The sequence below is a fragment of the Nomascus leucogenys genome, chromosome 9 (genome assembly GCF_006542625.1).
Source record: "Nomascus leucogenys isolate Asia chromosome 9, Asia_NLE_v1, whole genome shotgun sequence".
NCBI classification, from domain to species: Eukaryota; Metazoa; Chordata; class Mammalia; order Primates; family Hylobatidae; genus Nomascus; species Nomascus leucogenys.
In genome coordinates, this window is record NC_044389.1 from 82313488 (window position 1) to 82338880 (window position 25393).

General features: G+C 40.8%; 2 protein-coding genes across 4 annotated transcripts in view; both read right to left on the reverse strand.

Annotated features, from left to right (window-relative positions):
- The window catches only part of DNAJB14 (DnaJ heat shock protein family (Hsp40) member B14), a 48465-nt gene extending 40198 nt beyond the window's left edge, over positions 1 to 8267 (reverse strand). The window contains exon 1 of one of the 3 annotated variants that reach the window (XM_003257494.3): positions 7917 to 8232. In XM_003257494.3, coding sequence (XP_003257542.1) covers positions 7917 to 8049 — 133 coding nt within the window. In that variant the 5' untranslated portion in view covers positions 8050 to 8232. Of the gene's footprint in view, positions 1 to 7916 lie in introns of all 3 variants that reach the window. The other 2 variants (XM_012499397.2, XM_012499398.2) reach the window with 2 other exon arrangements.
- Positions 8268 to 9559: 1292 nt separating this feature from the next.
- LOC100587000 (histone H2A.Z) lies at positions 9560 to 11876 on the reverse strand. Its single transcript, XM_003257495.2, has 5 exons — positions 11654 to 11876; positions 11143 to 11220; positions 10753 to 10866; positions 10289 to 10418; positions 9560 to 9998 (listed from the first exon to the last, which is right to left on the reverse strand). Exons 1-5 carry the CDS (start codon positions 11654 to 11656, stop codon positions 9937 to 9939), a joined length of 387 nt encoding a protein of 128 aa, XP_003257543.1. The 5' UTR covers positions 11657 to 11876; the 3' UTR covers positions 9560 to 9936.
- Between the last annotated feature and the right edge of the window lie 13517 nt (positions 11877 to 25393).

Below are 25393 nucleotides of genomic sequence, written 5' to 3' on the forward strand. Positions count from 1 at the left end.
GGGGTAATGGGAGATCATGTCTACAGCTACTGTTAATTGGTTCCAGAAAAATAGACTGTGGTGTGTGTGTGTGTAGAAAGAGGAAGAGAAAGAGAGAAGGGTAGCAGAGAGGGAGAGAGGAAGGTCATGATAAAGCAAACGTAAAAATTTTAACAAATACAAAGCAAATGAAATGTATTTGCAAATTAGTATTCTTTGTATTAAGTTTGTATTATTTTATATTTGTGTAAGTTTGTATCATTCTTCCAACTTTTCTGTAAGTTTGAAATTATTTCAAAATTTTCCAAAACTAAATATACTAATATAAAGGGGCTCCCACTGACCAAAAACCTAAAAAATGGTAACTTGCTAGTTTTTGGAGAATGAAAAAGAACAGCCTCCTTTTCTTGAAAACTGATAAAAGCAATCAAGCATTTGTCATGATTTTCCTATATAAATGATACCACTGCATAACCATAAGACAGGTGGAGGAGGAAGTATCTCTTTATATAAATATTTCGGCCAATAAATAAAAAAAAAACTTTTTAAAAATTGTAGAGCCAGATATGAAAGTGATTATATATGTTTAATATTTAAAAGTGCCCACCAGCTGGGCGCAGTGGCTTACAGCTGTAATCCCAGCACTTTGGGAGGTTGAGGCGGGTAGATCACCTAAGGTCAGGAGTTCGAGACCAGCCTGGCCAACATGAGGAAACCCCGTCTCTACTAAAAATACAAAAATTACCTGGACATGGTGGTGCACGCCTGTAGTCCCAGCTACTTGGGAGGCTGAGGCAGGAGAATTGCTTGAACCCGGGAGATGGAGGTTGCAGTGAGCCAGGATTGTACCATTGCATTCCAGCCTGGGCAACAGAGCGAGACTCCATCTCAAAAAATTTTTAAAAATGAAATAAAACAAAACAAATAAAGGTGGCCACAATGACCCAATGCATGCTAATTAGAAGTTATCTGTGTGTTCCTCCTTTCATTTTTAGCACAAACATGTTCTCCCATGGTTCCTCTGGACATTTTCCATGTTAACACCTAGATTTTGGATATTGCTAAAGCAGAATCATACAGTTGTTACAGATTTTTGGCATTTTTGATAATGAAAATTGTTCTGGAATTTCATGCATAGGGCTTCTGCCTAACAGTAGCTGTGTGCATACATGAGCTCATACTACACAGTCTTTAGCTCCATCAAGTGAAAATGTGGACAAGTTGTATTAGTTCTGGGCCTCAAAATCTAGCTTAATCATCTTAAAAATGGAATCAGCAAAGTTGTCAGTACTAATAATCACTGGAACTGATGCCTAAGAAGATGACTCAGTTCAACTACCATGAGAATTTAGAACACATTGGATCTTTCTGATTTATTAAATGTCTTAGTTATCACATGGGATCTCTTTTACAATAATGTGCAGTGTTACAAACATTAATTGGGACAGTACTTATAAACCAGAGAACATTCACTTTTATGAAATATTTTATCCAATCTTATGCATTTACCTTCCAGACATACTGCTCTACTAGGAGTTTTAACATAATCTGCATGTAATTTAGTATATTCCATATTAAAGACCAATGAAAAAGTTGATATAGAATTTAAAATGTTTATGTTGATAACCCAAAAAGGAAGAACTGAGATCTATTTTTATTCTTAAGTTTCTGTTGCACTCCTATATAATGTCTACCATTAGCTGAATTGAATATCAGAACACATGATTTGAAAAACAAATAGATTTTTTATCTTTCTCACAAAATACAAATAGCTTTTATTTGTGTGCTTATACAAACATGTGTGTTCAGCTTATTAAAAAATGTAACAGGCCAGGAGTGGTGGCTCACGCTTGTAATTCCAGCACTTTGGGAGGCTGAGGCAGCGGGATCACTTGAGGTCAGGAGTTTGAAACCAGCCTGGCCAACATGGTGAAACCCTGTCTCTACTAAAAATACAAAAATTAGCTGGTGTTGTGACACACACCTGTAGTCCTAGCTACTCGGAGGCTGAGGCAGGATAATCGCTTGAATCCAGGAGGCGGAGGTTGCAGTGAGCTGCGACTGCCACTGCACTCCAGCCTGGGCGACAGAACAACACTCTGTCTCAAAAATAAATAAATAAAATAACAAAGTAAAAATCACTTATAAATCCCCTTCCAACCCTCCCCCCAATCGCCCCCAAAAAATCACTATACCCTTTTGGTTACTCTAGCTAGCTAGCTGTCTAGCTTTTTAGACATTATTAAATTAAAAAATATAATAATCTACCTGTTTTTAGCTTAATTTTCTTCAATTGTTGACATATTAGAGATATCACCTTATAGCAATAAACACAAGTCCATGTCATCATTTTTAATAGGTGCATAACTTATGAATGCAATGAATTTAATCAGTTTCCACTAATGGACATTTATACGCTTTCCAAGTTTTTGCTATAAAGACAATCCCTATATATATATATTTTTTTTTTTTGAGCACTTAGGGTGATTATAGAAAAGCTTCATTTGTGAATGTATTAATATAGAAAGCCTTACAGCTATAATATTTTCATTTAGTTATTTAACAAATTATCTTTATTGAAGAGAGTAAAATTAAATAAACAGCTATCATTCCAGAAAATCCAGGCCCACAGATGTCACAAATATATGTAAAATACTGTTAGGCATCATGGGAGTAAAAAAGATAATTAAGATTAAAATGGTTCCTGACCACTTAGGTATTTTAAATGTAAGAGAGAGACAGCTATACACACAGGCAATGTAAGGGATGAAGTCAGCAAGGCAGAAGAACTAAATGTTAACTAAGCATGGAATGAGTAGTTGAATACAAATTGAGATTACTCCTAATTTAAAGCAATTATCTTATGCTCAAATAATTACTCTAACAAATGACAGAAGAGACAAACATACTATCAACTCCAAGGTACTATGCAAGTTTTTTTCCTATAGAAATAATACATGACATGCTTACAGCACTTAAGATAATAAAATATCCTCACAATAAGCCTGTGAAGATTACAAACGAGAAAGCTGAGGCTCAGGAAAGGAAGAGGCAATGACAGAAATGGAATTATTATGTCATATACCAGACAGATTCTTCATATTTCCCCTAGAAGGTAAGCTCCATGAGGACAAGGACTTTGTCTTACTATCCACTGAATCCCCAGTTCTTAGAATATTGTCTGGGACAGAAAAATGAATATTCAGTAAAAATTTGCTGAATAAATCAAACCCCATTTTACAGATGAGGAAATTGAGGTTCAGAAAGATTAAGCTATATACCCAAGGTCACATCGTTATTAAATTAAGATTCAAACCCTGAATCAGTATTCTTTCTTCAACTGTAATATATGAAATAATTTGGCTACTAGTTGAAATTTGGAAATCATTTTTGTAACACTTCAGTTGGTGCTATAGAAATAATTGTTTTGAATGTATAATTTGTACTTGTCACTAAGTTTTAATTAAGTCATAAACACAAAAGACTGAAATTATCTTAAAAAGAATATGTTGGATAATACTCCAGATGTATAATGACAATTTTAAAAGCTACTTTTTAGAGCATTTTAAGTAAGACAAAAAGAGACAGAACTTTGAATTTTTTATTAGATATAAATTTTAAAATGTCGCAAAAAATTAGGAAGAAAAAGGACTTTAAATTGCTATTGTGCAGATAGATGCTGCAAATTATATACTATTCAATACATAATTTGGATTATCATACTTATCCATTCATTACAGTAGATGAATAATGGCCTTTTTTGAAGCTGTAAGCCACCAATTGATTCAAATTACTACAGTGTTCCTGAAAACAATAAAAATGCTTTTCTCTTAAAAAAAAACAAATCTACACTTCAAACTATCTCCCAATTATTATGAAATTGCAATGCAAAGCATTAAAACAGATTGTATCCCTCTCTGAAAATCCAGAACATATCAATAACTCAATAAATGTACAGTTTATTCAGAAACTAGTTACTGAGTTCTGCTTACTGACATTTTTCTAGAATATTTATATTTTCTATGTGGTAGCTATTCATATATATCAATACTTTAAAATATTTGAAAGTTGTACAACTGAATTCACTTAGAAGTCCACTGCAATAAGTAAACTGTAAAATAATATTCTCAACTAAAAACATGGAAAGAAACAATATTCTAGATCCATGTGGGGATTGAGTTTTTTGTCAAGAAAAACTCTTGCCAATTTCTGAAAGTGTCTTATGTATCAGACTTCTTACCTGGCAAAAATAATATTTTAATGGGATAAAAATCCTGGAATCTAGCAGGAATTTAGTCTCATGTTTTACCATGTAAGAATAATGGAAATCAAAATGTGATCTTTTCTTTTGCCTCTCTTAGTTTAAGCATATCCAGACGAACATTCAGTCAACTTTCTGAGTTATAAGAATTTGGTGGTGGACTAGTATAAGTGAAATTCAGGGCTAAAATTTTAAAATCTAATTGTAACCAATAGCTTCAACTTCCTTCTATATGAAATATTTTATCAGGATCTCACACAAATGTCCTTGATCTTTCTCTCTCCTGAATTCTTAAATTGTACCAATAAACATCTTCTAGAATGTTCTATATAAAATACACTTCTCTGAGTACTGGCACATAACTTTATTTCAGCTCACATAAATCCCGTGATGACATCTTCACTTTACATATAACTAAAGAAGGCTCAGACCAGTTAAGTAATTTGTCACTGGTGAAAAAGGAGTCAGAGACAACATCTGCATCTGAACTAAGGTTTTTGGACTACACAGTTATCCCCTATCACTTTATTTGGTAATCACATACTGCCTCACATTTGTACTACCAACTTTCACCCTTATATTTCTTAATTTTTCCAACATTCATGTCTTTAAGAGCAACAAACTGTGTTTTGCTTTGGTATCTTATAATATCTTTTAGGAGATTTATTCAAATTGTTTGCATGACAGAAGCATGATAGTGTGTAAATTTGGATGGGTTTTAAGAATTCTCAGAGCTTCACACTTGCAAAATGGGGATGACACCAAAATTAATTGAGTGCTTACTGTTAAATGCTTTACCTGTATTAACCCATTTAATCCTCACAACAGCACTATGAGATCAGTACACTGTCTCCGTTTTACAGATGAAAAAGCTAAAGGCTACAGAGGTTCCCTACCCTGCTCAAAAATAAGGTTACAAGCTAGTAGGTGGAGTCAGACTTCAAAAGCCAAGTTATTCTGTCTAGACTGCCTACTCACTTAATGTTAAAACTGTCCCTCTAGGACTAGATAATGACTAAATGAAATCATATTCAACAGTAGGGGAGGATTCAAAAATAATTAACTCCTGGCAATGATTTCTTGAGTATGACAGCAAAAGCACACACAAAAAAAAACAAAGCAAAAATAGAAAAAAGGCACTACAACAAACTTAAAAACTTCTGTGCATCAAATAACACCATCAACAAAGTGATGAAAAGGCAACATATAAATAGGAGGAAACATCTGCAAATCACATATCTGATAAGGGGTTAATATCCAGAATAAACAAGGAAATCCTACAACTCAACAATAAAAAAACAAGTAATGTGATTTAAAAATGGGCAAAGGACCTGAACAGACATTTTCTCCAAAAATGGGACATTATAAAAATAGTCAATAAGCATATAAAAAAGATGCTCAGCATTACTAATCATCAGAGAAACGCAAATCAAAGCCACAACGAGATATCACCTCCCATCCAAGGATGGGTACTATCAAAACAAACACAGAAAATAGGTGTTGGCAAGGATGGTGAGAAACTGAAACCCTATGTACTGTTCGTGGGAAAGTAAAATGGTGCAGGCGCTACAGAAACTGTATTGTGGTTCCTCAAAAATTAAAAATAGAATTACTGTATGATCCTACAATCCCACTTCTGGGTATCCAAAATAATTAAAAGCAGGATCTTTGCATATCCTTGTTCATAGCAGCATTATTCATAATAGCCAAGAGGTGAAAGGAACCCAAATGTCCACAGACAGATGAATGGATTAACAAAATGCGGTGTATATATACAATGGAATATTATTCAGTTTTTTTATTGTAGTTTTTTGTTTTTTTTTTTTTTTTTTGAGACGGAGTCTCGCTGTGTCGCCCAGGCTGGAGCGCAGTGTTGCGATCTCGACTCACTGCAACCTCCGTCTCCCGAGTTCAAGCGATTCTCCTGCCTCAGCATCCCCTAGTAGCTGGGATTACAGGCATGCGCCACCACGCCTGGCTAATTTTTTTGTATTTTTAGTACAGATGGGGTTTCATCATGCTGGCCAGGCTGGTCTCGAACTCCTGACCTCAAATGATCCGCCCGCCTCGGCCTCCCAAAGTGCTGGGATAACAGGCGTGAGCCACCGCGCCCAGCCTAATCAGTATTTTTTTAAAAAGGAATTCTTCACATGTTACAACATAAATGAAACTTGAGAACATTATGCTAAGTGAAGTAAGACAGTCACAAAAAGATACTGCATGAATCTACCTATCTGAGGTAACTAAAGTAGTTAAATTAACAGAAACACAAAGTAGAATGGTAGTTGCCAGGGTCTTGGGAGATGGCGCGGTAGGGAGCTGTTTGATTAGTACACAGTTGTGTTGTAAGATGAAAAAGTTCTGAAGAGTCCTTGCACAACAATGTCAATATACTTCACTAATGGACTACACACTTAAAAATAGTTAAGACCGTAAATTTGGCGGGTTTTTAAACCACAATTTAAAAAATTATTAACTCTTTTCTTTCATTTTATTTTCCAGTCCTCATGGGTATAGTGTTAGAAGGCAATGTAATGGAAAGGATAGACAGAAAAGTAAAGAGCACAGGGCTTCAACGACGTAGAGAAAAAAATTTAAGAGACAACAAAACAAGTAGCCCCATATTTTCATTAATAATTTTCTACAATTAATTGAATCTATCGATAACTTTCTTAACCTGGAAATACTAATGGCAAGGCAACAGTGTAGCGGTTAAAGGCCTTTTCGAGTCTGAAAGTTCAGCTACTATTCTGACTTTGCCACTAATTGTGTGACCTTGGGTAAGATATTTTCATTCATTCGCTAATTCATTCATTAATTATCAAAAAGTCTGTTTCCACGTGGGTAAACCTGGTCAAATGAATCCTGCACCTCTACACAGAATTGTTCCGAGGAATAAATGAAATAATCCATGCAAAATGTTAGGCACAACTATTGGCACTTTGTGCTCAATAAATGTTGGCTATAATTACTCCGAAGCCTATCGAGTAGGAAAATAAATAAACTGAATTCAACTAAAGGAAACCCAGTACCATATTCCTCAGAGATTTGGTTCGTCGATAATTATGGTGTTATCAAATCAGATACTCTTCAGCAATCATTACTGACTCTTGACCATTCTTGCCGAATGTGTGCTCTTCTCTTTTAAAGGAACTCTCTCCCAGGGAAAAGCAATGTCATCTCAGGTATTCGATGTTTGCTTTGGGAACAGTTTTCTACAGATCTCAGAAACGATGGAACCTGAGATTAGCCACTAGAGTACACCGTTCCTCTCACTTCGATAGGGGCCTAGGCCTTATGTGGGACTGAGAATGGGGAGACAGGGGGCCACATAAACAACACAGATACAAATAAAGCCTCACTGTGGTCAGACGGGACCAGACAAGTCTCCTCCAGGGAGAATGAAACCTGGACATTTAGGACAGCCGAACGCGGAGTCGGCGGGCAGGCGGCTGCAGAAGAACATCGCGCAGCATTCCCCGAGCCCCGGCCGGGAGCCGGGGCTGGGGCCAGGGCGAGGGTGTGTCGGGATGCTCCCCACCGGGCCTGGGGCTGGGGCTGGCTCAGGCAGGCCGGGGGCCCCGCAGGCTTCCAGGAAGAGCCGAGGTGGGGGCAGGGGCGGGCTACGCGGTGGTCTGGGGATTGGGCAGGAAGAGAAGGGACGCTGAGGTCTCACCGCGGGCCGAGGGCAGTGGGTAGAGCTTCTCGGCCTTCTGCAGGAAGCGCTGGGCCTTCTCGCGGTTGCCGGCGTTCAGGGCCTCCCGGGCGATCTCGACACATTTCTCAGCCTCATCCTTGTTCCCCTCCATAGCTTGCTCCTTCTTCCGTTTCCTCCGGCAGCGCAGCTAAGAGGGGCGGAAGCCGCCGCCGCGGAGGAGGCGAGGCGGGACCGGCTGGGGGCGTGCGGCGGCAGCGGGGAGGAGCGCAGGGGACCGCGGCAGCGGCTGCGACGGCCCGGGCGGACGGGCGGGCCTCGCAGCTCCGCCTCCTCACGGCGGCCTCCCCGCCCCTCCGCGGGCCCCTAGGGCGCGATCCGCATCCGTCCCGGCCCAGGACCAAGCTCCTGGGCCCAGGCGTAGGAGCTGACTCGGTGGTCCGCGCACGGCGCCAGCAGGCTCGAAGCGGACCTGCCCGGGAGGCGGACGATAGCGGCCGGGCTGCCCATCGCGGGGAGGGGTTCCGCCCGGGACCCTATTGCTGACATTGGAAGCTCCGTGCCCTGTGACCTCCAGGCGCGGCCCTCGCAGCTGGGGCCAGGAGGACGGGATGGGGAAAGGGGACACTCGTTTTCAGTAAAATTCCCAGGACTTGGAGGCCCCGCCTCTGCGCCCCTCAAGCGAGGGAGGATGCGGTCAGGTGAGGACCAAGGTGTCAGTCAGTCCAGTCTCAGCACTTCCGGTTTGAACCTAATCTTAGGGCTTGTATGACAGCCTTATTTCAGCTGCATTTTTTCTGACCCAGATGTCAGGCTATCCAAAGTACAAAGCAGTTTAATTTGTAGCTTGCTAAGAGTGGTGCAGAGCGGCCTTAATCCTGTGTAGCCAAAGCAAGGGAGGAGAATCAGCCCCTCAGGCGCTGCCCTAACAAAAGCAAACTTTTGATTTCACCTTTTCCTTCCCATTTGCATAACATTACCACTTGGAAGTACCGTGTCATGTTAGTCTTCACGGTGGGGGTGGGGGAAATGTTTGCTATGTGCAAATTTTTTTTTTTTTTTAAAAACATGACAAACTGTCAAAATGTCCTGCTCAACCCAACCACAAGATAACAATTTTTACATAATGCTGTGAGTCAAGCTGTTAATTCTGCTAACAACTACCATAACTCGGTACTTTCAAATATGAAACCCTGCTTCTCTTCGATAAAATGGAGATAATATATCCCCAGTGATGTTACTGAGTACTTAACAGTTTCAGACTTCAAAGCAGTGCCTCGCACGTAGCACTATTATCTTTAAAGTTTAAATTCGGAGTTCATTCTGTGGATATACAGGAGATTCCTACCTATTCCCTCCCTCCCCAAGTCCACCACACTAACAGCATACTAGTGCAGTGCTGTCACACAGCAAGCAAAGCCAGTGTACAAACTGAAATGGTCAAACTTAGCCTAAGAAACTGACAATCCCACTCCGGCTCCTGCCAACTTTTTAAATTAAAACTTTAGTAGCTCATTATATAACATTAAAAAAATATACTTGGGCTATCTTTGTTGATCTACAGATTTGACAGTTCAGTCACAAAGAAATGTGCTTAGTTATTGCTGCTAGATGAGATACTCAAAACAAGTTCCTATTACAACCAAGCAAATTTAATACACAACTAGTTTGGGATATGACCTTTATTGAGCTTATCCACCAGAGTGGAAATAATGTCTGTACAAAACCAAATGTTTGTTACTATAACTTCTGCATCACAATTAAAATCCAAACAGTTTTTTAAAAACAGTCAACTCAATCAAAACCCACTACTTCAGAATCAATAGCTTCTTTGAAGCCACAGTAACACTTAAATATGGTTAAGACTCGAATGCAGAAATTTGGTTGGTTGGAAAGCTAATTAAACTTCCAACTTGCTCAAATAGAATTACAAAAAGGCAAAATTGTGTTTTTCACAGAGATACAGTCCACTGGAATCACCAACACTGGACAGCTGTTAGAGTATTTAGAGTCCTGAGATAACAAGGAATCCAGGCATCCTTTAGACAGTCTTCTGTTGTCCTTTCTTCCCAATCAGAGATTTGTGGATGTGTGGAATGACACCTAGGAGAGTGACAGGAATTAATTCTACTTAAGATTTTTTTTTTAAATCACAGTATTTGAAACCAATAAAGTATATACTGTTCAACCTGAAAGGTATCTTTAAAAACGTGCAGCCCAAGTATGAAGTAAAAATTCACTGAGTTATACATATAAATCAAATTTCATGATACAACCATACTTCCATCATTGAAAATATACTTAAATTTCCTCTTCTAGAAAAACTAATAAAGAAAGCAGCAAAGAATTCCTTCCTCTGAAGAAACTTTTTAAAATGTTAGAAGTTAACATACCACCACCAGCAATTGTAGCCTTGATGAGAGAATCCAACTCTTCATCTCCACGAATAGCAAGTTGCAAGTGACGAGGGGTAATACGCTTTACCTTTAAGTCTTTTGATGCGTTTCCTGCCAGTTCAAGTACCTAGAAGGCAGAATCTGTATCAGTTGCCTTCCAACTTTCCTTTGGCCAAGATTCAGAGAACAGAATAAAACCCTCACAAACGTAGATCTACCAACTGGAATCGTTCCCCACTATCTGACTGGCAAGATATACAGGGGGCACGCAATTTTAATTCCAAGAGCAGAGAACTCAAGCTCAGTAGGATCCTTGTTGAACACCAGCTCCCTCTAGCGTTCTCTTAGGCCTCTCGCCGCGTTCACGGCCTGCGAGTTTTCTTGCATCACTTTCCTCCTTCCCTCTTGCCGCCTCCCCGCCCCCCAAACCTTCTCCGGATTATAGGCGTTCACCCATTTACCTCTGCGGTGAGGTACTCCAGGATGGCTGCGCTGTACACAGCGGCAGTCGCGCCCACACGTCCATGACTGGTCGTCCTAGATTTCAGGTGTCGATGAATACGGCCCACTGGGAACTTAAATTGTAAGCATACACAAACATAAATACACAAAAATGAGAACTCGAGATGGGGAAATTACATGCGCGCCAAAGCAAGGGGCAAGGGCGCAGCAACGCGTCCCGACATCGAAACACGTGATTCCTCCCCCCCATATTTATCGTATGGGCAGCCCAAGTCGCGACACCGCATCACCCACGCATACTCAAAACGCCCATCGAGAGCGATGAATAACAAAAAAGGAAATGCAAAGAAAAACATCATGACTCCCAGACTGCACGAACAACTACTGACCTGCAAGCCGGCTCTCTGCGAGCGGGAAACCGCCTTTGTCTTGGCCTTTCCGGAGTCCTTTCCAGCCTTACCGCCAGCCTGCGGCGCGCACACGCCCGCGAGCGGAGGAGGAACGGAGAATATAGAATTACCAAGGCGGCGCGCCCATCCCCCACCGCGGCGCGTCCCGCCGCGAGCGCGTCCCCGCACCCCGCCGGGGTCTCAGGCCCGCGGCGCGCCGCAGGGGCGACCCCGCCCGTTCGCCCCCCGCCGCGCGCTCGCCACGGCCGCGCGCCTCCGCCCGCCCGCCGGCCCCCAGCGGCGCTGCGCGCGCCACCCAACCGTCACCGCCCGCCGCGAGATCCGAGGCTGCTCCGCTAGCAGCCGACAAAACACCTCCCCCCCCACTCTTCTAAATCCTGTCTCCGCGCGTTCCCAACCGTCGCCACTTCACCCCCATCCCTCTGTGTAACGGGTTTTTCTCCCGCCGGCAAAAACCCGCGGAGTCATCGAGCGTCTCTGCGAAGTTTACCATTTCGAATTCCGCTGAAGCTCAAGCAAGCAAGGCAGAGAAAAGGCTAATCGGACCCACGGTGAGATCCCACCACCTACTCCTTCGTCGCACCGCGATTCAAACTGCGCTGTCTCCCGCCTTCCTTGCTCCCTTTATACTGCAGAATGTTCCCTCATCCGGGAACTCGGATTGCTCATCCCACCAATGGCTGCCACCCGCCCTCGGGACGCGTCCTTGAGACTTTAGCCAATGAGCAAGCGAATAAAAGGGTGGAGGGGCGGGCGCTTCTAAGCTCCAGCCGCGATTGGGGTGTGGGGAGCGAGGCGGGGGAAGGCGGAGGGATGGGAACCGGGGAGAAGAAGGGCACCGCGGCGGGAGGGAAGAAACAGAGCGAGCTACGCTGCGGGAGCGCAGTTACCAGCCGGCTGCGGTCACGTGCTTGGAGGAGGAGCTGAGACCTCAGGGGAGGGGCGCGCGGTAGTGCCCCGGGTCCCCTAGCAGGGCTCTGGAGACCACGTGAAGTCTCCTTGGTATGTAGCACGCCACCCCCACCACTCCCAGCCCCACTCCCAGCGCCTCTCGGGCGGAGACCTGCGACCCGCAGCCGCCTTCCGGGACCCCGGGCACCCCCTCCCTACCCCCTCAATCCCTGGCGGCTCCTCCCGTCTGACAGGTGGCGCGAACGCGTCCAGTGAGAGGAGTCTGAGGTTTGCCCTGACGTTTACCACAGCCTTAGTAGAGATTCCGTGTTTCTTCTTTCTAGGCGAGTCCCCAGCCACCAACAGATCACGACCCGCTGCTCCCACTTTATTTTCAGCCGGGTCTTCGACCTCTCTCTCACTACTTATGAAATCCCCCACGGAATAGTTCTGTGACAGCAAACGGTGAAGCCAAGTTACCTCACTGGTCACGAAACCCTTTTTGTCTATACTTAGGGAGCTTCTGGCGAGGCAGTATTCTTTAATCAAATCATAAACCATATTTTTTGGAGACTACACATCAATGGATTGTACCTGTAGCCTGGTGTGTAAAGCTCATTTAGTGAAACCTCAGAGCTATTAGGTGTCAACTTTTCTACGGTAAATATTTTGCCACATGACAAATATTCGGCAAATGTCGATGGAGTAACTCTGACATGATTTTCAGGCAGTTACAGAGGGTCCATGCAATGCAATCAATTGCAAATGATGAGGTTAAAATAATGTTACTGTACACACAGTACTATCCTTCCAACTAGTAGATTATTAACACCTATGTATATCTCCAGCTGCTTGGGGACAGTAGTGTCTCAATCTCATTTGTAGTGTTTTAGTGTATTACACTTTGTTTGTTTGTTTGTTTGTTTGTTTTGTTTTTGAGACGGAGTCTCGCTGTCGCCCAGGCTGGAGTGCAGTGGCGCGATCTCGGCTCCCTGCAGGCTCCGCCCCCCGGGGTTCACGCCATTCTCCTGCCTCAGCCTCCCGAGTAGCTGGAAATACAGGCGCCCGCCACCACCCCTGGCTAATTTTTTTGTATTTTTAGTAGAAGCGGGGTTTCACTGTGTTAGCTAGGATGGTCTCGGTCTCCTGACCTCGTGATCCACCCGCCTGGGCCACCCAAAGTGCTGGGATTACAGGCGTGAGCCACCGCGCCCGGCCTACACTTTTTAACATAATTGAATAGTTTCAATGTGACGAACATTTTGAAACATATACTCTATGCTGGGCATGGTGGCTTACACCTGTAATCCCAGCACTTTGGGAGGCCAAGGCGGGCAGATTACGAGGTCAGTAGTTCAAGACCAGCCTGGCCAACATGGTGACACACCATCTCTACTAAAAATACAAAAATTAGCCAGGCATGGTGGCGTCCACCTGTAATCTCAGCTACTCGGTAGGCTGAGGCAGGAGAATCGCTTGAACCCGGGAGGCGGAGGTTGTGGTGAGCCAAGATCGCGCCACTGCACTCAGCCTGGGCAACAGAGCGAGATTCCTTGTCAAAAACAACAACAGCAGCAAACATATACTCTGAAGTACTTTAGATTGGGTTTCAATTTGAAAGATTTTATCGAATTAGAGGACCTCCCAATTTCTGTGAGATAAATTCTAGAGAAGAGCTTCCCAACAATTTTGACATTGAGGTTTATTATTTCTTGGAACCAAGGAACTCTTATGATGTCGTCGATAGCAAGACTTCATCCGTTTTCCTACTGATAATATAATAATGATATATTAAGCTATGAAACCTGATATAATAGTTCACGATGGCTCCAGGGAAGCTTTGTGATATGTAATAAACCAACATTAATGCCATCTCTAGTTTAGATAATACTCTGCCAGCTCTTTGCTATGAAGCCCAACAAAAGGAATTTACTGTTGCCTTGCTGAATAGTGGTTAGGAGGATGAACTCAGAAGCAAGTAGAGATGGATTCTGTTCTGCCTCCTCCTCACTGTGTCATCGTAGTTACTAATCTTTCTGAACTTCGAGTTCCTCTTCTGTGAAAAGATAGTATCATCTATTTTCACATGGTTGAAAGATTAAGGAAAAAGGTATGCAATGTACATAGTAGCATGTGTTTGGCACGTAGTTAGCCGTCAGTAAATAACTGCTATTATTTCCTACATTGGATGCTAGAGAGGGATGAAATAAAGTATCTTTTGTTTCTAAATCTTTTTTGCTATTTGGTATATTTTCTTTCTTCGATGTGGAAGCAGCAAGCTTGAAACCTGCCCAAAGTATACACAATCAAGTCTTCCAACATCCAAACTAAAATCCAAAATTGGTTTAATAACTCAATAGTTTTTCTTCAGAGAACAGGACAGTATTACTTTCTGCACTTTTCTCAGAGTGGTGTGATGATTTCCTACTCTCTTTCCTCCCCCCCCGGAAAAGGTATGATACAAATATGTTAATATTCTTGGTTTATCTTTTCAGTTCCTGTGTTAATGGTAATACATGTATATAATATACTTAGCCAGAGCTATGTAATTATTTTTGTTTAATGCCATACCCAATTAGTTCTCTTGCCATAAAAAAAATGAGATGCCAAGGCAAGAGGATCACTTCAGCCCAGCTGTTAAAGACCAGCCTGGGCAACATAGCGAGACCCCATCTCTACTAAAAATACAAAAATTAGCCAGGCATGGTGGCCCCTGCCTGTGGTCCCATCTACTCGGGAGGCTGAGGTGGAAGGACCACTTGAGCCCAGGAGGTTGAGGTTGCAGTGAGCCATGATTGTGCCACTGAATTCCAGCCTGTATGATAAACTGAGACCCTGTCTCAAAAAAACAACAACAAAAAATCCTAATATGAGGTAGGCGAACCCACTATTATTGACTCTTTCTTTAATAGCCTTTTCCTAACTAAGCCAGGTTTTCCATGACTAGTTACTGTCTCCTTTGAAACACTAGCATGTATGTTAACTACTATTGTTCTTGTCTTTTTATGTAGAAAATTTGAGAGTCTTACAATTGGGAATTATAAATTTCTCAACTACATCTTGCTTTAAAAACATACTTTTAAGAAAATATGAGTAAGTTCTCCAGTTATTTCCAAGGATATTAGCCTAGATCGATAATGGCAAAATCCTTTTCATCAGGAAATCCACATTAGAATCTTGGTTCTCTCTGCCTAGGGCATCCAGGAAAAATATGTGCCTTCAAGGATTCACACAGCTGTGAATAACTGAGTTCCAGTGTGGTATTATGCAAAATATTGAACTAGAGTAAAAGAATGAGGGTTGAGTTTGGGTAGCCACTTACTTGCTATATGGCCTAAAGTATGTTAAACACTGAGGCACAGTTTATTCATTTATTAAATAGGGATTCATAACAGCAGATAAACCAACTTGATAGAATTATGAAAGACTTTCATTAAGTGTGAAGAATATCTAGAGTGATGTAATAATATTTTTGGCACCGAGGCCATAGTCCTTCCTGAATTCTGTTTAGGTTGAGAAGCCTATGTGTTTAATTCAGTGTTGATAAAACCAAAACCATCAATTTAAATTCCAAATTGCCCAGCTTTGCACTTCTCATGATCACAGATTGCACACAGGTAACAATTCACAAATGCAGGGAATAGATTACAAAGATCAGCAGAATCTACTCAACCCAGATCCACTGCCATTTCAGGAAAACCAAAGATCATGGGACCCAATACCCCTTTTAATATAGCACTAATTTACTTTTTCCATACATTAGTCCTCAGAATTTTTGGAAATTTATTGTTTTAAAATAAAAAAATCAAGATTCTTATATTATTCTTTTATTATCTATTATTGATATCAACATTGATCTTTAGGATTTTCAGCGCAGGGGAAGGGAGTCCATGTGTTGAAATTTTTTTCCTAAATAATAGTGTATTTGCCTAGGCAGTGGGTCCTCCTTCTCTGTATTCCTGTGTTCTACATCTGTGGATTTAACCAATTGAGGATCAAAAATATTCACAACATAAGCTGGGTGTGGCCAGGCGCCGTGGCTCACACCTGTAATCCCATCACTTTGGGAGGCCGAGGCAGGTGGATGACTTGAGGCCAGGAGTTTGAGACCAACCTGGCCAACATGGTGAAACCCTGTCTCTAATAAAACTACAAAAATTAGCCACGTGTGGTGGCATGCACCTGTAATCCCAGCTTCTCAGGAGGCTGAGGCAGGAGAATCGCATGAACTTGGGAGGCAGAGGCTGCAGTGAGCAGAGATCGTGCCACTGCACTCCAGCCTGAGTGACAGAGTGAGACTTGGTCTCAAGAAAAAATAATAACAATAAGCTGCGTTTGGGGTGTGGCGGTTCATCCCTATAATCCCAACAATTTGGGAGGCTGAGGTAAAAGGATCACATGAAGCCAGGAGTTCAAGACCAGCCTGGGCAACATAGCAAGGCCCTGTCTCTAAAATTTTTTTTTTCAATTAGCCGGGCATGGTGGTACACACCTGTACTTCCAGCTACTAGGAGCTTGAGGTGGGAGGATACCTTGAGCCTAGAAGTTCAAGGCTGCAGTAAGCCATGATCACACCACTGCACTCCAGCCTGGGTAACAAAGCAAGACCCTGACTTCCTTTCTATTTGAAAATTTTAAAAAGTATGGTTGCATCTGTACTAAACATATACAGACATTTTTTCCTGTAATTTCCTAAACCATATAGTGTACCAACTATTTACATAGCATAGGCATTGTAATGGATATTACAAGTAATCTAGAGATGATCAAAAGCATACAATGTGCATAGGTTATATGCAAATACTACTATGCCATTTTATGCAAGGGATTGAGCATTCATGGATTTGGGTATCCAAGCGATGGGGCATGGGGACAGATCCTAGAGCCAGTCCCCCACAGATACAGAGGGATGATTGTATTAGTATTTTTGTGACACTTATCTCCACAGCTAAATTATAAATACACACAGTAATGCCCCTATTGCATATTTCTAACATAGTGACCAAGGAAATTGTTGTAGAGATTTAACACATTTTTATTACTGTATTGTCTTCTTTTGTCTGTATATATGCAACTGAGATGGAAGGCAATACCATACATTATACTGCATGATACATAACCATTCCCTAATAACAGAATATATGATATCACTAGATTGGTGCTGTCAGCCTGTTAGGTAAAATAGAGCATAGCCATCAAGTCATTCTACTTTCCAGGCAATATGCCAAGAATAGCAGTTGGGAGATGGGATATGTAGTGCTTAGGAGCTTCCCTCAATCTAGCTAAGAAGACTAAACAGGGAGGAAAATTCAAACAATGTCTTAATCATTAAAACCACATTAAGAAGGCTGTTACAGACTGGGTGTGGTGGTTTTCGCCTGTAATCCCAGCACTTTGGGAGGCCGAGGTGGGTGGATTGCTTGAGGCAAGGGATTCGAGATCAGCCTGGCCCACATGGCGAAACCCTGTCTCTATTAAAAATATAAAAATCAACTGAGCATGGTGGTGCATGCCTGTAGTCCCAGCTACTCGGGAGACTGAGGCATGAGAATTGCTGGAAGCCAGGAGGCGAAGGTTGCAGTGAATGGAGATCATGCAACTGCACCCCAGCCTGAGTGACAGAGCAAGACTCTGCATCAAAAAAAATAATAATAATAAAATAAATAAATAATAAATTAGAAGGCTGTTACAAAATAAGTATCTGATTGGCTGCCAAATAAACAGTACCTCTAGTTTAAAGGACAGAGACAATTGCAGGCTGGAGCATTTTGAAGAGTTTATGTTTAAATGGACTAAGGAGAGTGTTTGACTGGAATGGTGAATTGGTGTAAGAAGTAGCAGTTAGAAGGTAGGACACATAGTGTTTTAATCTGTTTTGTGCTACTGTGATGAAATACCTGAGACTGCATAGTTTATAGAACAGAAATTTATTTCTCACAGTTCTAGGGGCTGGGAAGTCCAAGATCAAAGCAGTGGCAGGTTTGGCTGTCTGGTTGAGGGCTGCTCTCTCCTTCGAAGATGGAGCCTTGATGCTGTATCTTCTAGAGTGGAGAACACTGTGTCCTTACATTGTGGAAGGCAAAGAAAGTTGAAAAGGGATGAACCCTCTCCATGAAGCCCTTTTATGAGGGCACCTAGTCTCAATCATGAGGGTGGTCCCATGACTCAATCTCCTCCCAATGGCCACACTTGCCAACACTTTTGCATTGTGAACTAAGTTATAACATAATTTTTGAAGGGGACAAAAACATTCCAACCATAGCTAATGTTCATCAGAATAAAGCTAAATTTGGTGTTGAAAATAAGTTTTGACCAAAAGGTATAAACTGCAGTGGTGGGTACAACATCCAGGAAGTTTCCCTAAATGAGGCAAACCGATTTCTTATTTTTGCTGACTGGATTGAAGACAGAATTGGAGAGCTATCTTGAACCATGAAATGAACTTAGGAATATAGGCCACACATAAGGGAATAACAAGATAAATGGAGCAAAGGTCTTTGATACTATGGAGTGTCAAACCTACCCTGGATCTCTCTGAACATGGGCATCTATTTTGTTTGAGCCCCTTTTATTTTGGGTCATCTGTCACTTGCAGCTGAACCGAATCCTAACTATTATAATAAGTCAATGCCCTAAATACTTGGAGAAGGATAGCAGACTTTACCCTGAGAGACTGAGAAACCAATGAATATTTCTGAGAAAGAAAGAATACAGGGTTCCTCATTTTTAGGATACTAATTTAATATGGGTTACAGGGCAAATCAGAAAAGAGAAAAATTTTGTTAGAAGGCTGATAAAGTTGATATCACTTAGGTATAAAGCCTATGATACAGTTTTGCTGTGTCCCCACCCAAATCTCATCTTGAATTCCCATGTGTTGTGGGAGGTACCAGGTGGGAAGTAATTGAATCATGGGGGCAACTCTTTCACGTGATGTTCTCATGATAGTGAATAAGACTCACGAGATCTGATGGTTTCATTGTTTTTTTATGTTTTGCTTTTTTTGAGAAAGAGTCTCCCTCTGTCACCCAGCCTGGAATGCAGTGGCACGATCTCAGCTTACTGCAACTTCTGCCTCCCAAGCTCAAGCCTCAGCTTCCCAGAGTAGCTGGGACTACAGGCGTGCACCACCACACCCAGCTTTTTTTTTCTTCTTTTTTTTTGTATTTTTAGTAAAGATGGGGTTTCATCATGTTGGCCAGGCTGGTCTTGAACTCCTGACCTCAGGTGATCCGCCTGCCTCAGCCTCCCAAAATGCTGGGATTACAGGTGTGAGCCACCACATCTGGCCGAGATCTGATGGTTTTAAAAACAAGAGTTTTCCTGCACAAACTCATTCTCTCTTTGCCTGCTGCCATCCATGTAAGATGGGACTTGTACCTCCTTGCCTTCTGCCATGATTGTGAGGCTTCCTCAGCCATGTGGAACTGTAAGTCCAATTAAACCTCTTTCTTTCGTAAATTGCCCAGTCTCAGGTATGTCTTTATTAGCAGCATGAAAACAGACTAATACAGCCTAAAACTTACATAACACTGAAACTAAGTGAAGGTTGTAAAACATCTTGAAAGAAAAACACTAATATTTTGTTATTAATATGCTATTTAGGAAGATGTAGGGGGGATGGTGGATACTAAGCACATAAGAAAAAAACGCCAGGTTTTTGAGGTTGGTGGTCTGGGATATAAAGTACAAAATCATCTATAGGAATAGGGAAGGTAAAAGGATAGATGCGAATTAAGAGGGATAGAGAAAGAGGTAAGTCAGGGAAGTTATGAAATATTGACTGTACATTGACCTTAGGGGAATCCAAGTAGAATTTCCTACTAAGTATGTTGGCAATAAGAGAAAGCAATCATTAAAGAGTCAGGAAACAACAGATATTGGAGAGGATGTGGAGAAATAGGAACACTTTTACACTGTTGGTGGGACTGTAAACTAGTTCAATCATTGTGGAAGACAGTGTGGCGATTACTCAAGGATCTAGAACTAGAAATACCATTTGACCCAGCCATTCCATTACTGGGTATATACTCAAAGGATTATAAGTCATGCTACTATAAAGACACATGCACACGTATGTTTATTGCAGCACTATTCACAATAGCAAAGACTTGGAACCAAACCAAATGTCCATCAGTGATAGACTGGATTAAGAAAATGTGGCACATATACACCATGGAATACTATGCAGCCATAAAAAAGGATGAGTTCATGTCCTTTGTAGGGACAGGGATGAAGCTGGAAACCATCATTCTCAGCAAACTATCTCAAGGACAGAAAACCAAACACCGCATGTTCTCACTCATAGGTGGGAATTGAACAATGAGAACAATTGGACACAGGGCAGGGAACATCACACACTGGGGGAGGGGGGAGGGATAGCATTAAGAGAAATACCTAATGTAAATGACGAGTTATTGGGTGCAGCACACCAACATGGCACGTGTATACATATGTAACAAACCTGCACATTGTGCACATGTACTCTAGAACTTAAAGTATAATAAAATAAAAAATAAATAAATAAAAATTTTGAATTAAAAAAAAAGAAAGAAAATTAAAAGGCAGCCGAAGAAAAAGACCCAGAAAAGTAAAGGGTGATTTCACAATGGGCACAACGACTTCATACTAAACTAGAAAACTCTCTTTAGTTATAACATGTAACAAGATGGTGTTCACATTTCTGCATGTGTATTGCTAGCTTTGCATAATGAACATCAAATCTGTTTTTGATCTGTAATACTTGATTGTTTACTAAAGATGAAATGTTGCCATGGATTCTGTGACTAAATTGGGTATTATGAAAACTCTTGGTTATTATGTACATTTCTTATGCCCAATGTTACAAAAGAATCATAACTGAGAAAAACTCATTGGCTAAATTCTTTACGTTTGAAATTCCATACAGCTTTCTTAAAGGGAATCTAAGTGCCACCTTTGTCCTAAAAGGGAGGCTCCACAAAATAGAGTGTAAAGTTATGCAACATATACTTCACACCCCTCCACAGATTCAGCCTCAGGGCAGAAACCATATAAAAGGTGTGACCAACACACCTTTTACTGAAATCTCAAAGCAGATGTATATGACTCCTCAGTCCGTTCAATAGGATGAAAATGGCTCAGAGAAGAGTCCAAAGGCTTTTCTTTCAATAAATAATCCTGAGATAACTGGCAAGCCACATGTAGAAAAATGAAACTGGGTCCTCATCTCTCACCTTATAAAAAAATCAACTTATGATGGATCAAATACTTAAATCTAAGACCTGAAACCATAAAATTTCTAGAAGATAACATTAGAAAACTCTTCTAGACATTGTCTTAGGTAAAGAATTCATGACTAAGTACCCAAAAGCAAATGAAACAAAAACAAAAATATATAAATGGGACCTAATTAAACTAAAAAGCTTTTGCATAGCAAAAGAAATAGCAGAGTAAACAGACAACCCATATAGTGGGAAAAAATATTTGTAAACTATGCATCTGACAAAAGGACTAATATCCAGGATCTACAAGGAACTCAAACAATCACCAAGATAAAAACCAAATAACTTAATCAAAAGACATGAATAGGCAATTCTCAAAAGAAGATATAGAAACAGTCAACAAACATATGAAAAAATGCTCAACATCACTAATTATCAGGGAAATGCAAATTGAAACCACAATGAGATACCACCTCACTCCTGCAAGAATGGCCATAATTAAAAAATAACAGCTGTTGGTGTGGATGTTGTGAAAACGGAACCCTTTTACACTACTGGTGGGAATGTTAACTAGTACAATCACTATGGAAAACAGTATAGAGATTCCCTAAAGAACTAAAATTTGAACGGCCATTTGATTGAGCCATCCCACTTCTGGGTATCTACCCAAAGGAAAAAGAGTCATTATGTGAAGAAACATGTACATGCATGTTTATAGCAGCACAATTCACAATTGCAAAAATATGAAACCCTCCTAAATGCCCATCAACCAACAAGTGGATAAGGAAAATATGGTATATGTATATATGTCATAAATACTACTCAGCCATAAAAAGGAACAAAATAATGGCATTTGCAGCAACCCGGATGGAACTGGAGGCAATTATACCACGTGAAGTAACTCAGTAATAAAGAACCAAGCATCATATGTTCTCACTTATAAGTGGGAGCTAAGCTAAGAGGATGCAAAGGTGTAAGAATAATATAATGGACATTGGGGACTCTTGGGTAAGGGTTGGAGGGGGTGAGGGATAAAATACTATATATTGGTGGGCACAGTGTACACTGCTCAGGCGACGGGTACACTAAAATCTCAGAAACTACCACTAAGGAACTTATGTAACCAAAAACCACCTGTTCCCCAAAAACTACTGAAATAAAATGTTTTAAAATAAAGGCTTTTCTACACCCTTAGAGTTTCTCAACTCTGTTTTGTAGTGGAATGGGGGGGTAGAGGAGCTTAAAGTTATTGGTTAGCACAGCATAACCTAGTGGAAACAAATACAGCTGTCAATGCATCTGAGAATTATCTTGGTAAATATTGTATCTATTGTTATTTAATTACTGTTATTGGAATTTAATATTGTTAGCGCCCAAGCAGAGAATAAAAGAGCAGTGCTTTTGTGCATAGGAATAGATACATGGTTATCAGATAATGATTAGTGAGTCAGCAGATTTAGGATATTTGAGACATGATATTGAAGATCAGTTGCTCTAAAAGACTTCCTAAGGATTCATTTCAACCTGAAAACATCCAAGGTAGACATGAGCAGAGCTTATCTTTATTTTAAAAGATGAAAAAATAGATTTAAGGGACATTCAGGCATACAATGACCAGATTCAGGTCCTCCATGCTCTTTCTATAACTTTGTACTTCTAAATGAAACACTTCTCAGAAGAGGATTTAATTAGTGCCTATGTCTCTACATATCTGTGATTTTCTTTGTCTTTAATGAAATATGTAAACTCTATTATTGAACAACTTTTAAGACATCAAGGACATTCTTTCTAGATGAATATTGTTTTCATTGTTTCCTACTGTCCTCATAGTTTGTGAAATAGTCATTTCTTCCATAATCCTTCTCTACTGCTCAGATTCTCAGTAGGAAATAGAGACAATCTCTTCCTCCATTAATAGATTAGTCCAACATCTCTAGGCAAGAGCTGTCCAGGGGACTTCTCATATTTCACCACAAGATATAAAAATTTACATGCTGGCTCTTTGTTTAGTTTTTTTTTTTCTTTTCTTTTTTTTTCTTTTTTTTTTTTTGAGACAGTCTCGCTCTATTAGGCTGGAGTGCAGTGGCATGACCTTGGCTCACTGCAATCTCCACCTCCTGGGTTCAAGCGATTCTCCTGCCTTAGCCTCCCAAGTAGCTGAGACTACAGGCACTTGCCACCATGCCCGGCTAATTTTTCTATTTTTGTGGAGATGGGGTTTCACCATGTTGGTCAGGCTGGTCTCAAACTCCTGACCTCAAGTGATCCGCCCGCCTCAGCCTCCCAAAGTGCTGGGATTACGGGCGTGAGCTACTGCACCTGGTCTAAACTATAGTTAAATTTCCAAAGACTTGTTGAAAATTCCAGATGACTAGTATCTGAAATATTGCAGCTCTGTTCTCAGTTGGCTGTGGCAATTTGATTGTCCTACAATGCTCGGGGACATAACTTGAAACTACAGTTATAAACAAGCAACATTTTTATTCGGACTGCATATTTTGGAGGTGGCCAAATCTCCCCAAGTCACCCCTATATGCTGAAATTTGTTTTGAATGATAGCTAATGTAAAAATGTAGTCTTTTTTTTTTTTTTTTTGGAGATAGTTTTGCTCTTGTTGCCCGGGCTGGAGTGCAGTGGCGCGATCTCAGCTCACTGAAACCTCTGCCTCCCAGGTTCAAGCGATTCTCCTGCCTTAGCCTCTGGAGTAGCTAGGATTACAGGTGCCCACCACCACACCTGGCTAAGTTTTGTGTTTTTTTAGAGACAGGGTTTCACCATGTTGGCCAGACTGGTCTGGAACTCCTGACCTCACATGATCCACCTGCTTTGGCCTCCCAAAGTGCTGGGATTACAAGTGTGAGCCATTGTGCCTGGCCCATTCATTTTTAAAATTGTAGCTGTCATTAGCTTCCTCACTCCATTTGCTTCTCACATTTCCAAAACCTACTTTGAGTGGACAAGGCACCATTGCACTTACATGATCTTCATATGGATTATGGATTATAAATATGTATATAAACATTGGGGTAAAAACACTGAAGAATATGAGTAGGGAATCAAAGCCCTGAATGGCTGAGACTGGCTCACTGTTCACCAGACCCATTTCTTCTTCCGGAGGGGTGGCCATGTGATGGGTTCTTGTTAGTGTGTCTAGAAGTGACATGTGTTATTTCAACATGGAGGCTTTTAAAAAGTAGGTGTGCCTCCTATGCCTTCTTTTTCTGTATTTGAGAGTTGTACACATATGACTCCACAGGATAGAAGAGGTTAAATTCACAAGATTGATCACGTGAAAGAATACCTGACAATCAGGAACACTGACACTTAAATTGTGTTAAGCTATCACAATTTTGTTGTTTTTTTTTTGTTATAGTAGTTAGCCTTCCCTAACTAGTATGCCTGGTCTACAGTCACAACACAGTCAATGTAAAGACATTTTAAAGAGATTTATATCTATGTAATAATTCATTATTAGGACACTAGTCTCATTTGCTAATTAGCATATAATAGAAGAAGTTTCGGCAAACATTTTCTCCTACATAACCCTTATTTTAATCATTCTTTACTTTTAAAAAGACTGTGCTTTGCAAAAATAAGAAGAAAATTATTCACAAGATTATTTATTGTGGCATTTGCAACAGCAAGTGATTGGAAAGAACTATCACATGATCATTGATAGATAACTTAGTGAAAAAAATATGGTACATCGACCCAATGACATAGGATGGAGCACTGAAAAGTAATGAGGAAAATATTTACACACAAATATAGAGTCAGCTCCAGGATGTATTATTAAGTGAAAGAAATAAAATGCAGCAAAGGGTATGTAGTAAATTATGTGAGGGATAAAATGTTGCATAAATGGTCATATTTACAAAACAACAATAGTGGATGAATAAATGAAAAATTAATAAAAATTATTACAGTGAATGGAAGGGCAGAGAGGACAGAGAACAAGTTTGAAGACTCTTCCACTGGCCAAAATGGAGTACATTGAGCATCAAAAATAATAATGAACACAAGTTTGAGTCAAACCTATTGGATTTTTAAAAAGTAATGAGTTCAAATTGAAGAGAAAAAAGAGAGTTCAGAGAGAAGACAGAGGAGGAGAAAGAAAAAGGCAGAAGGAGAGGAGG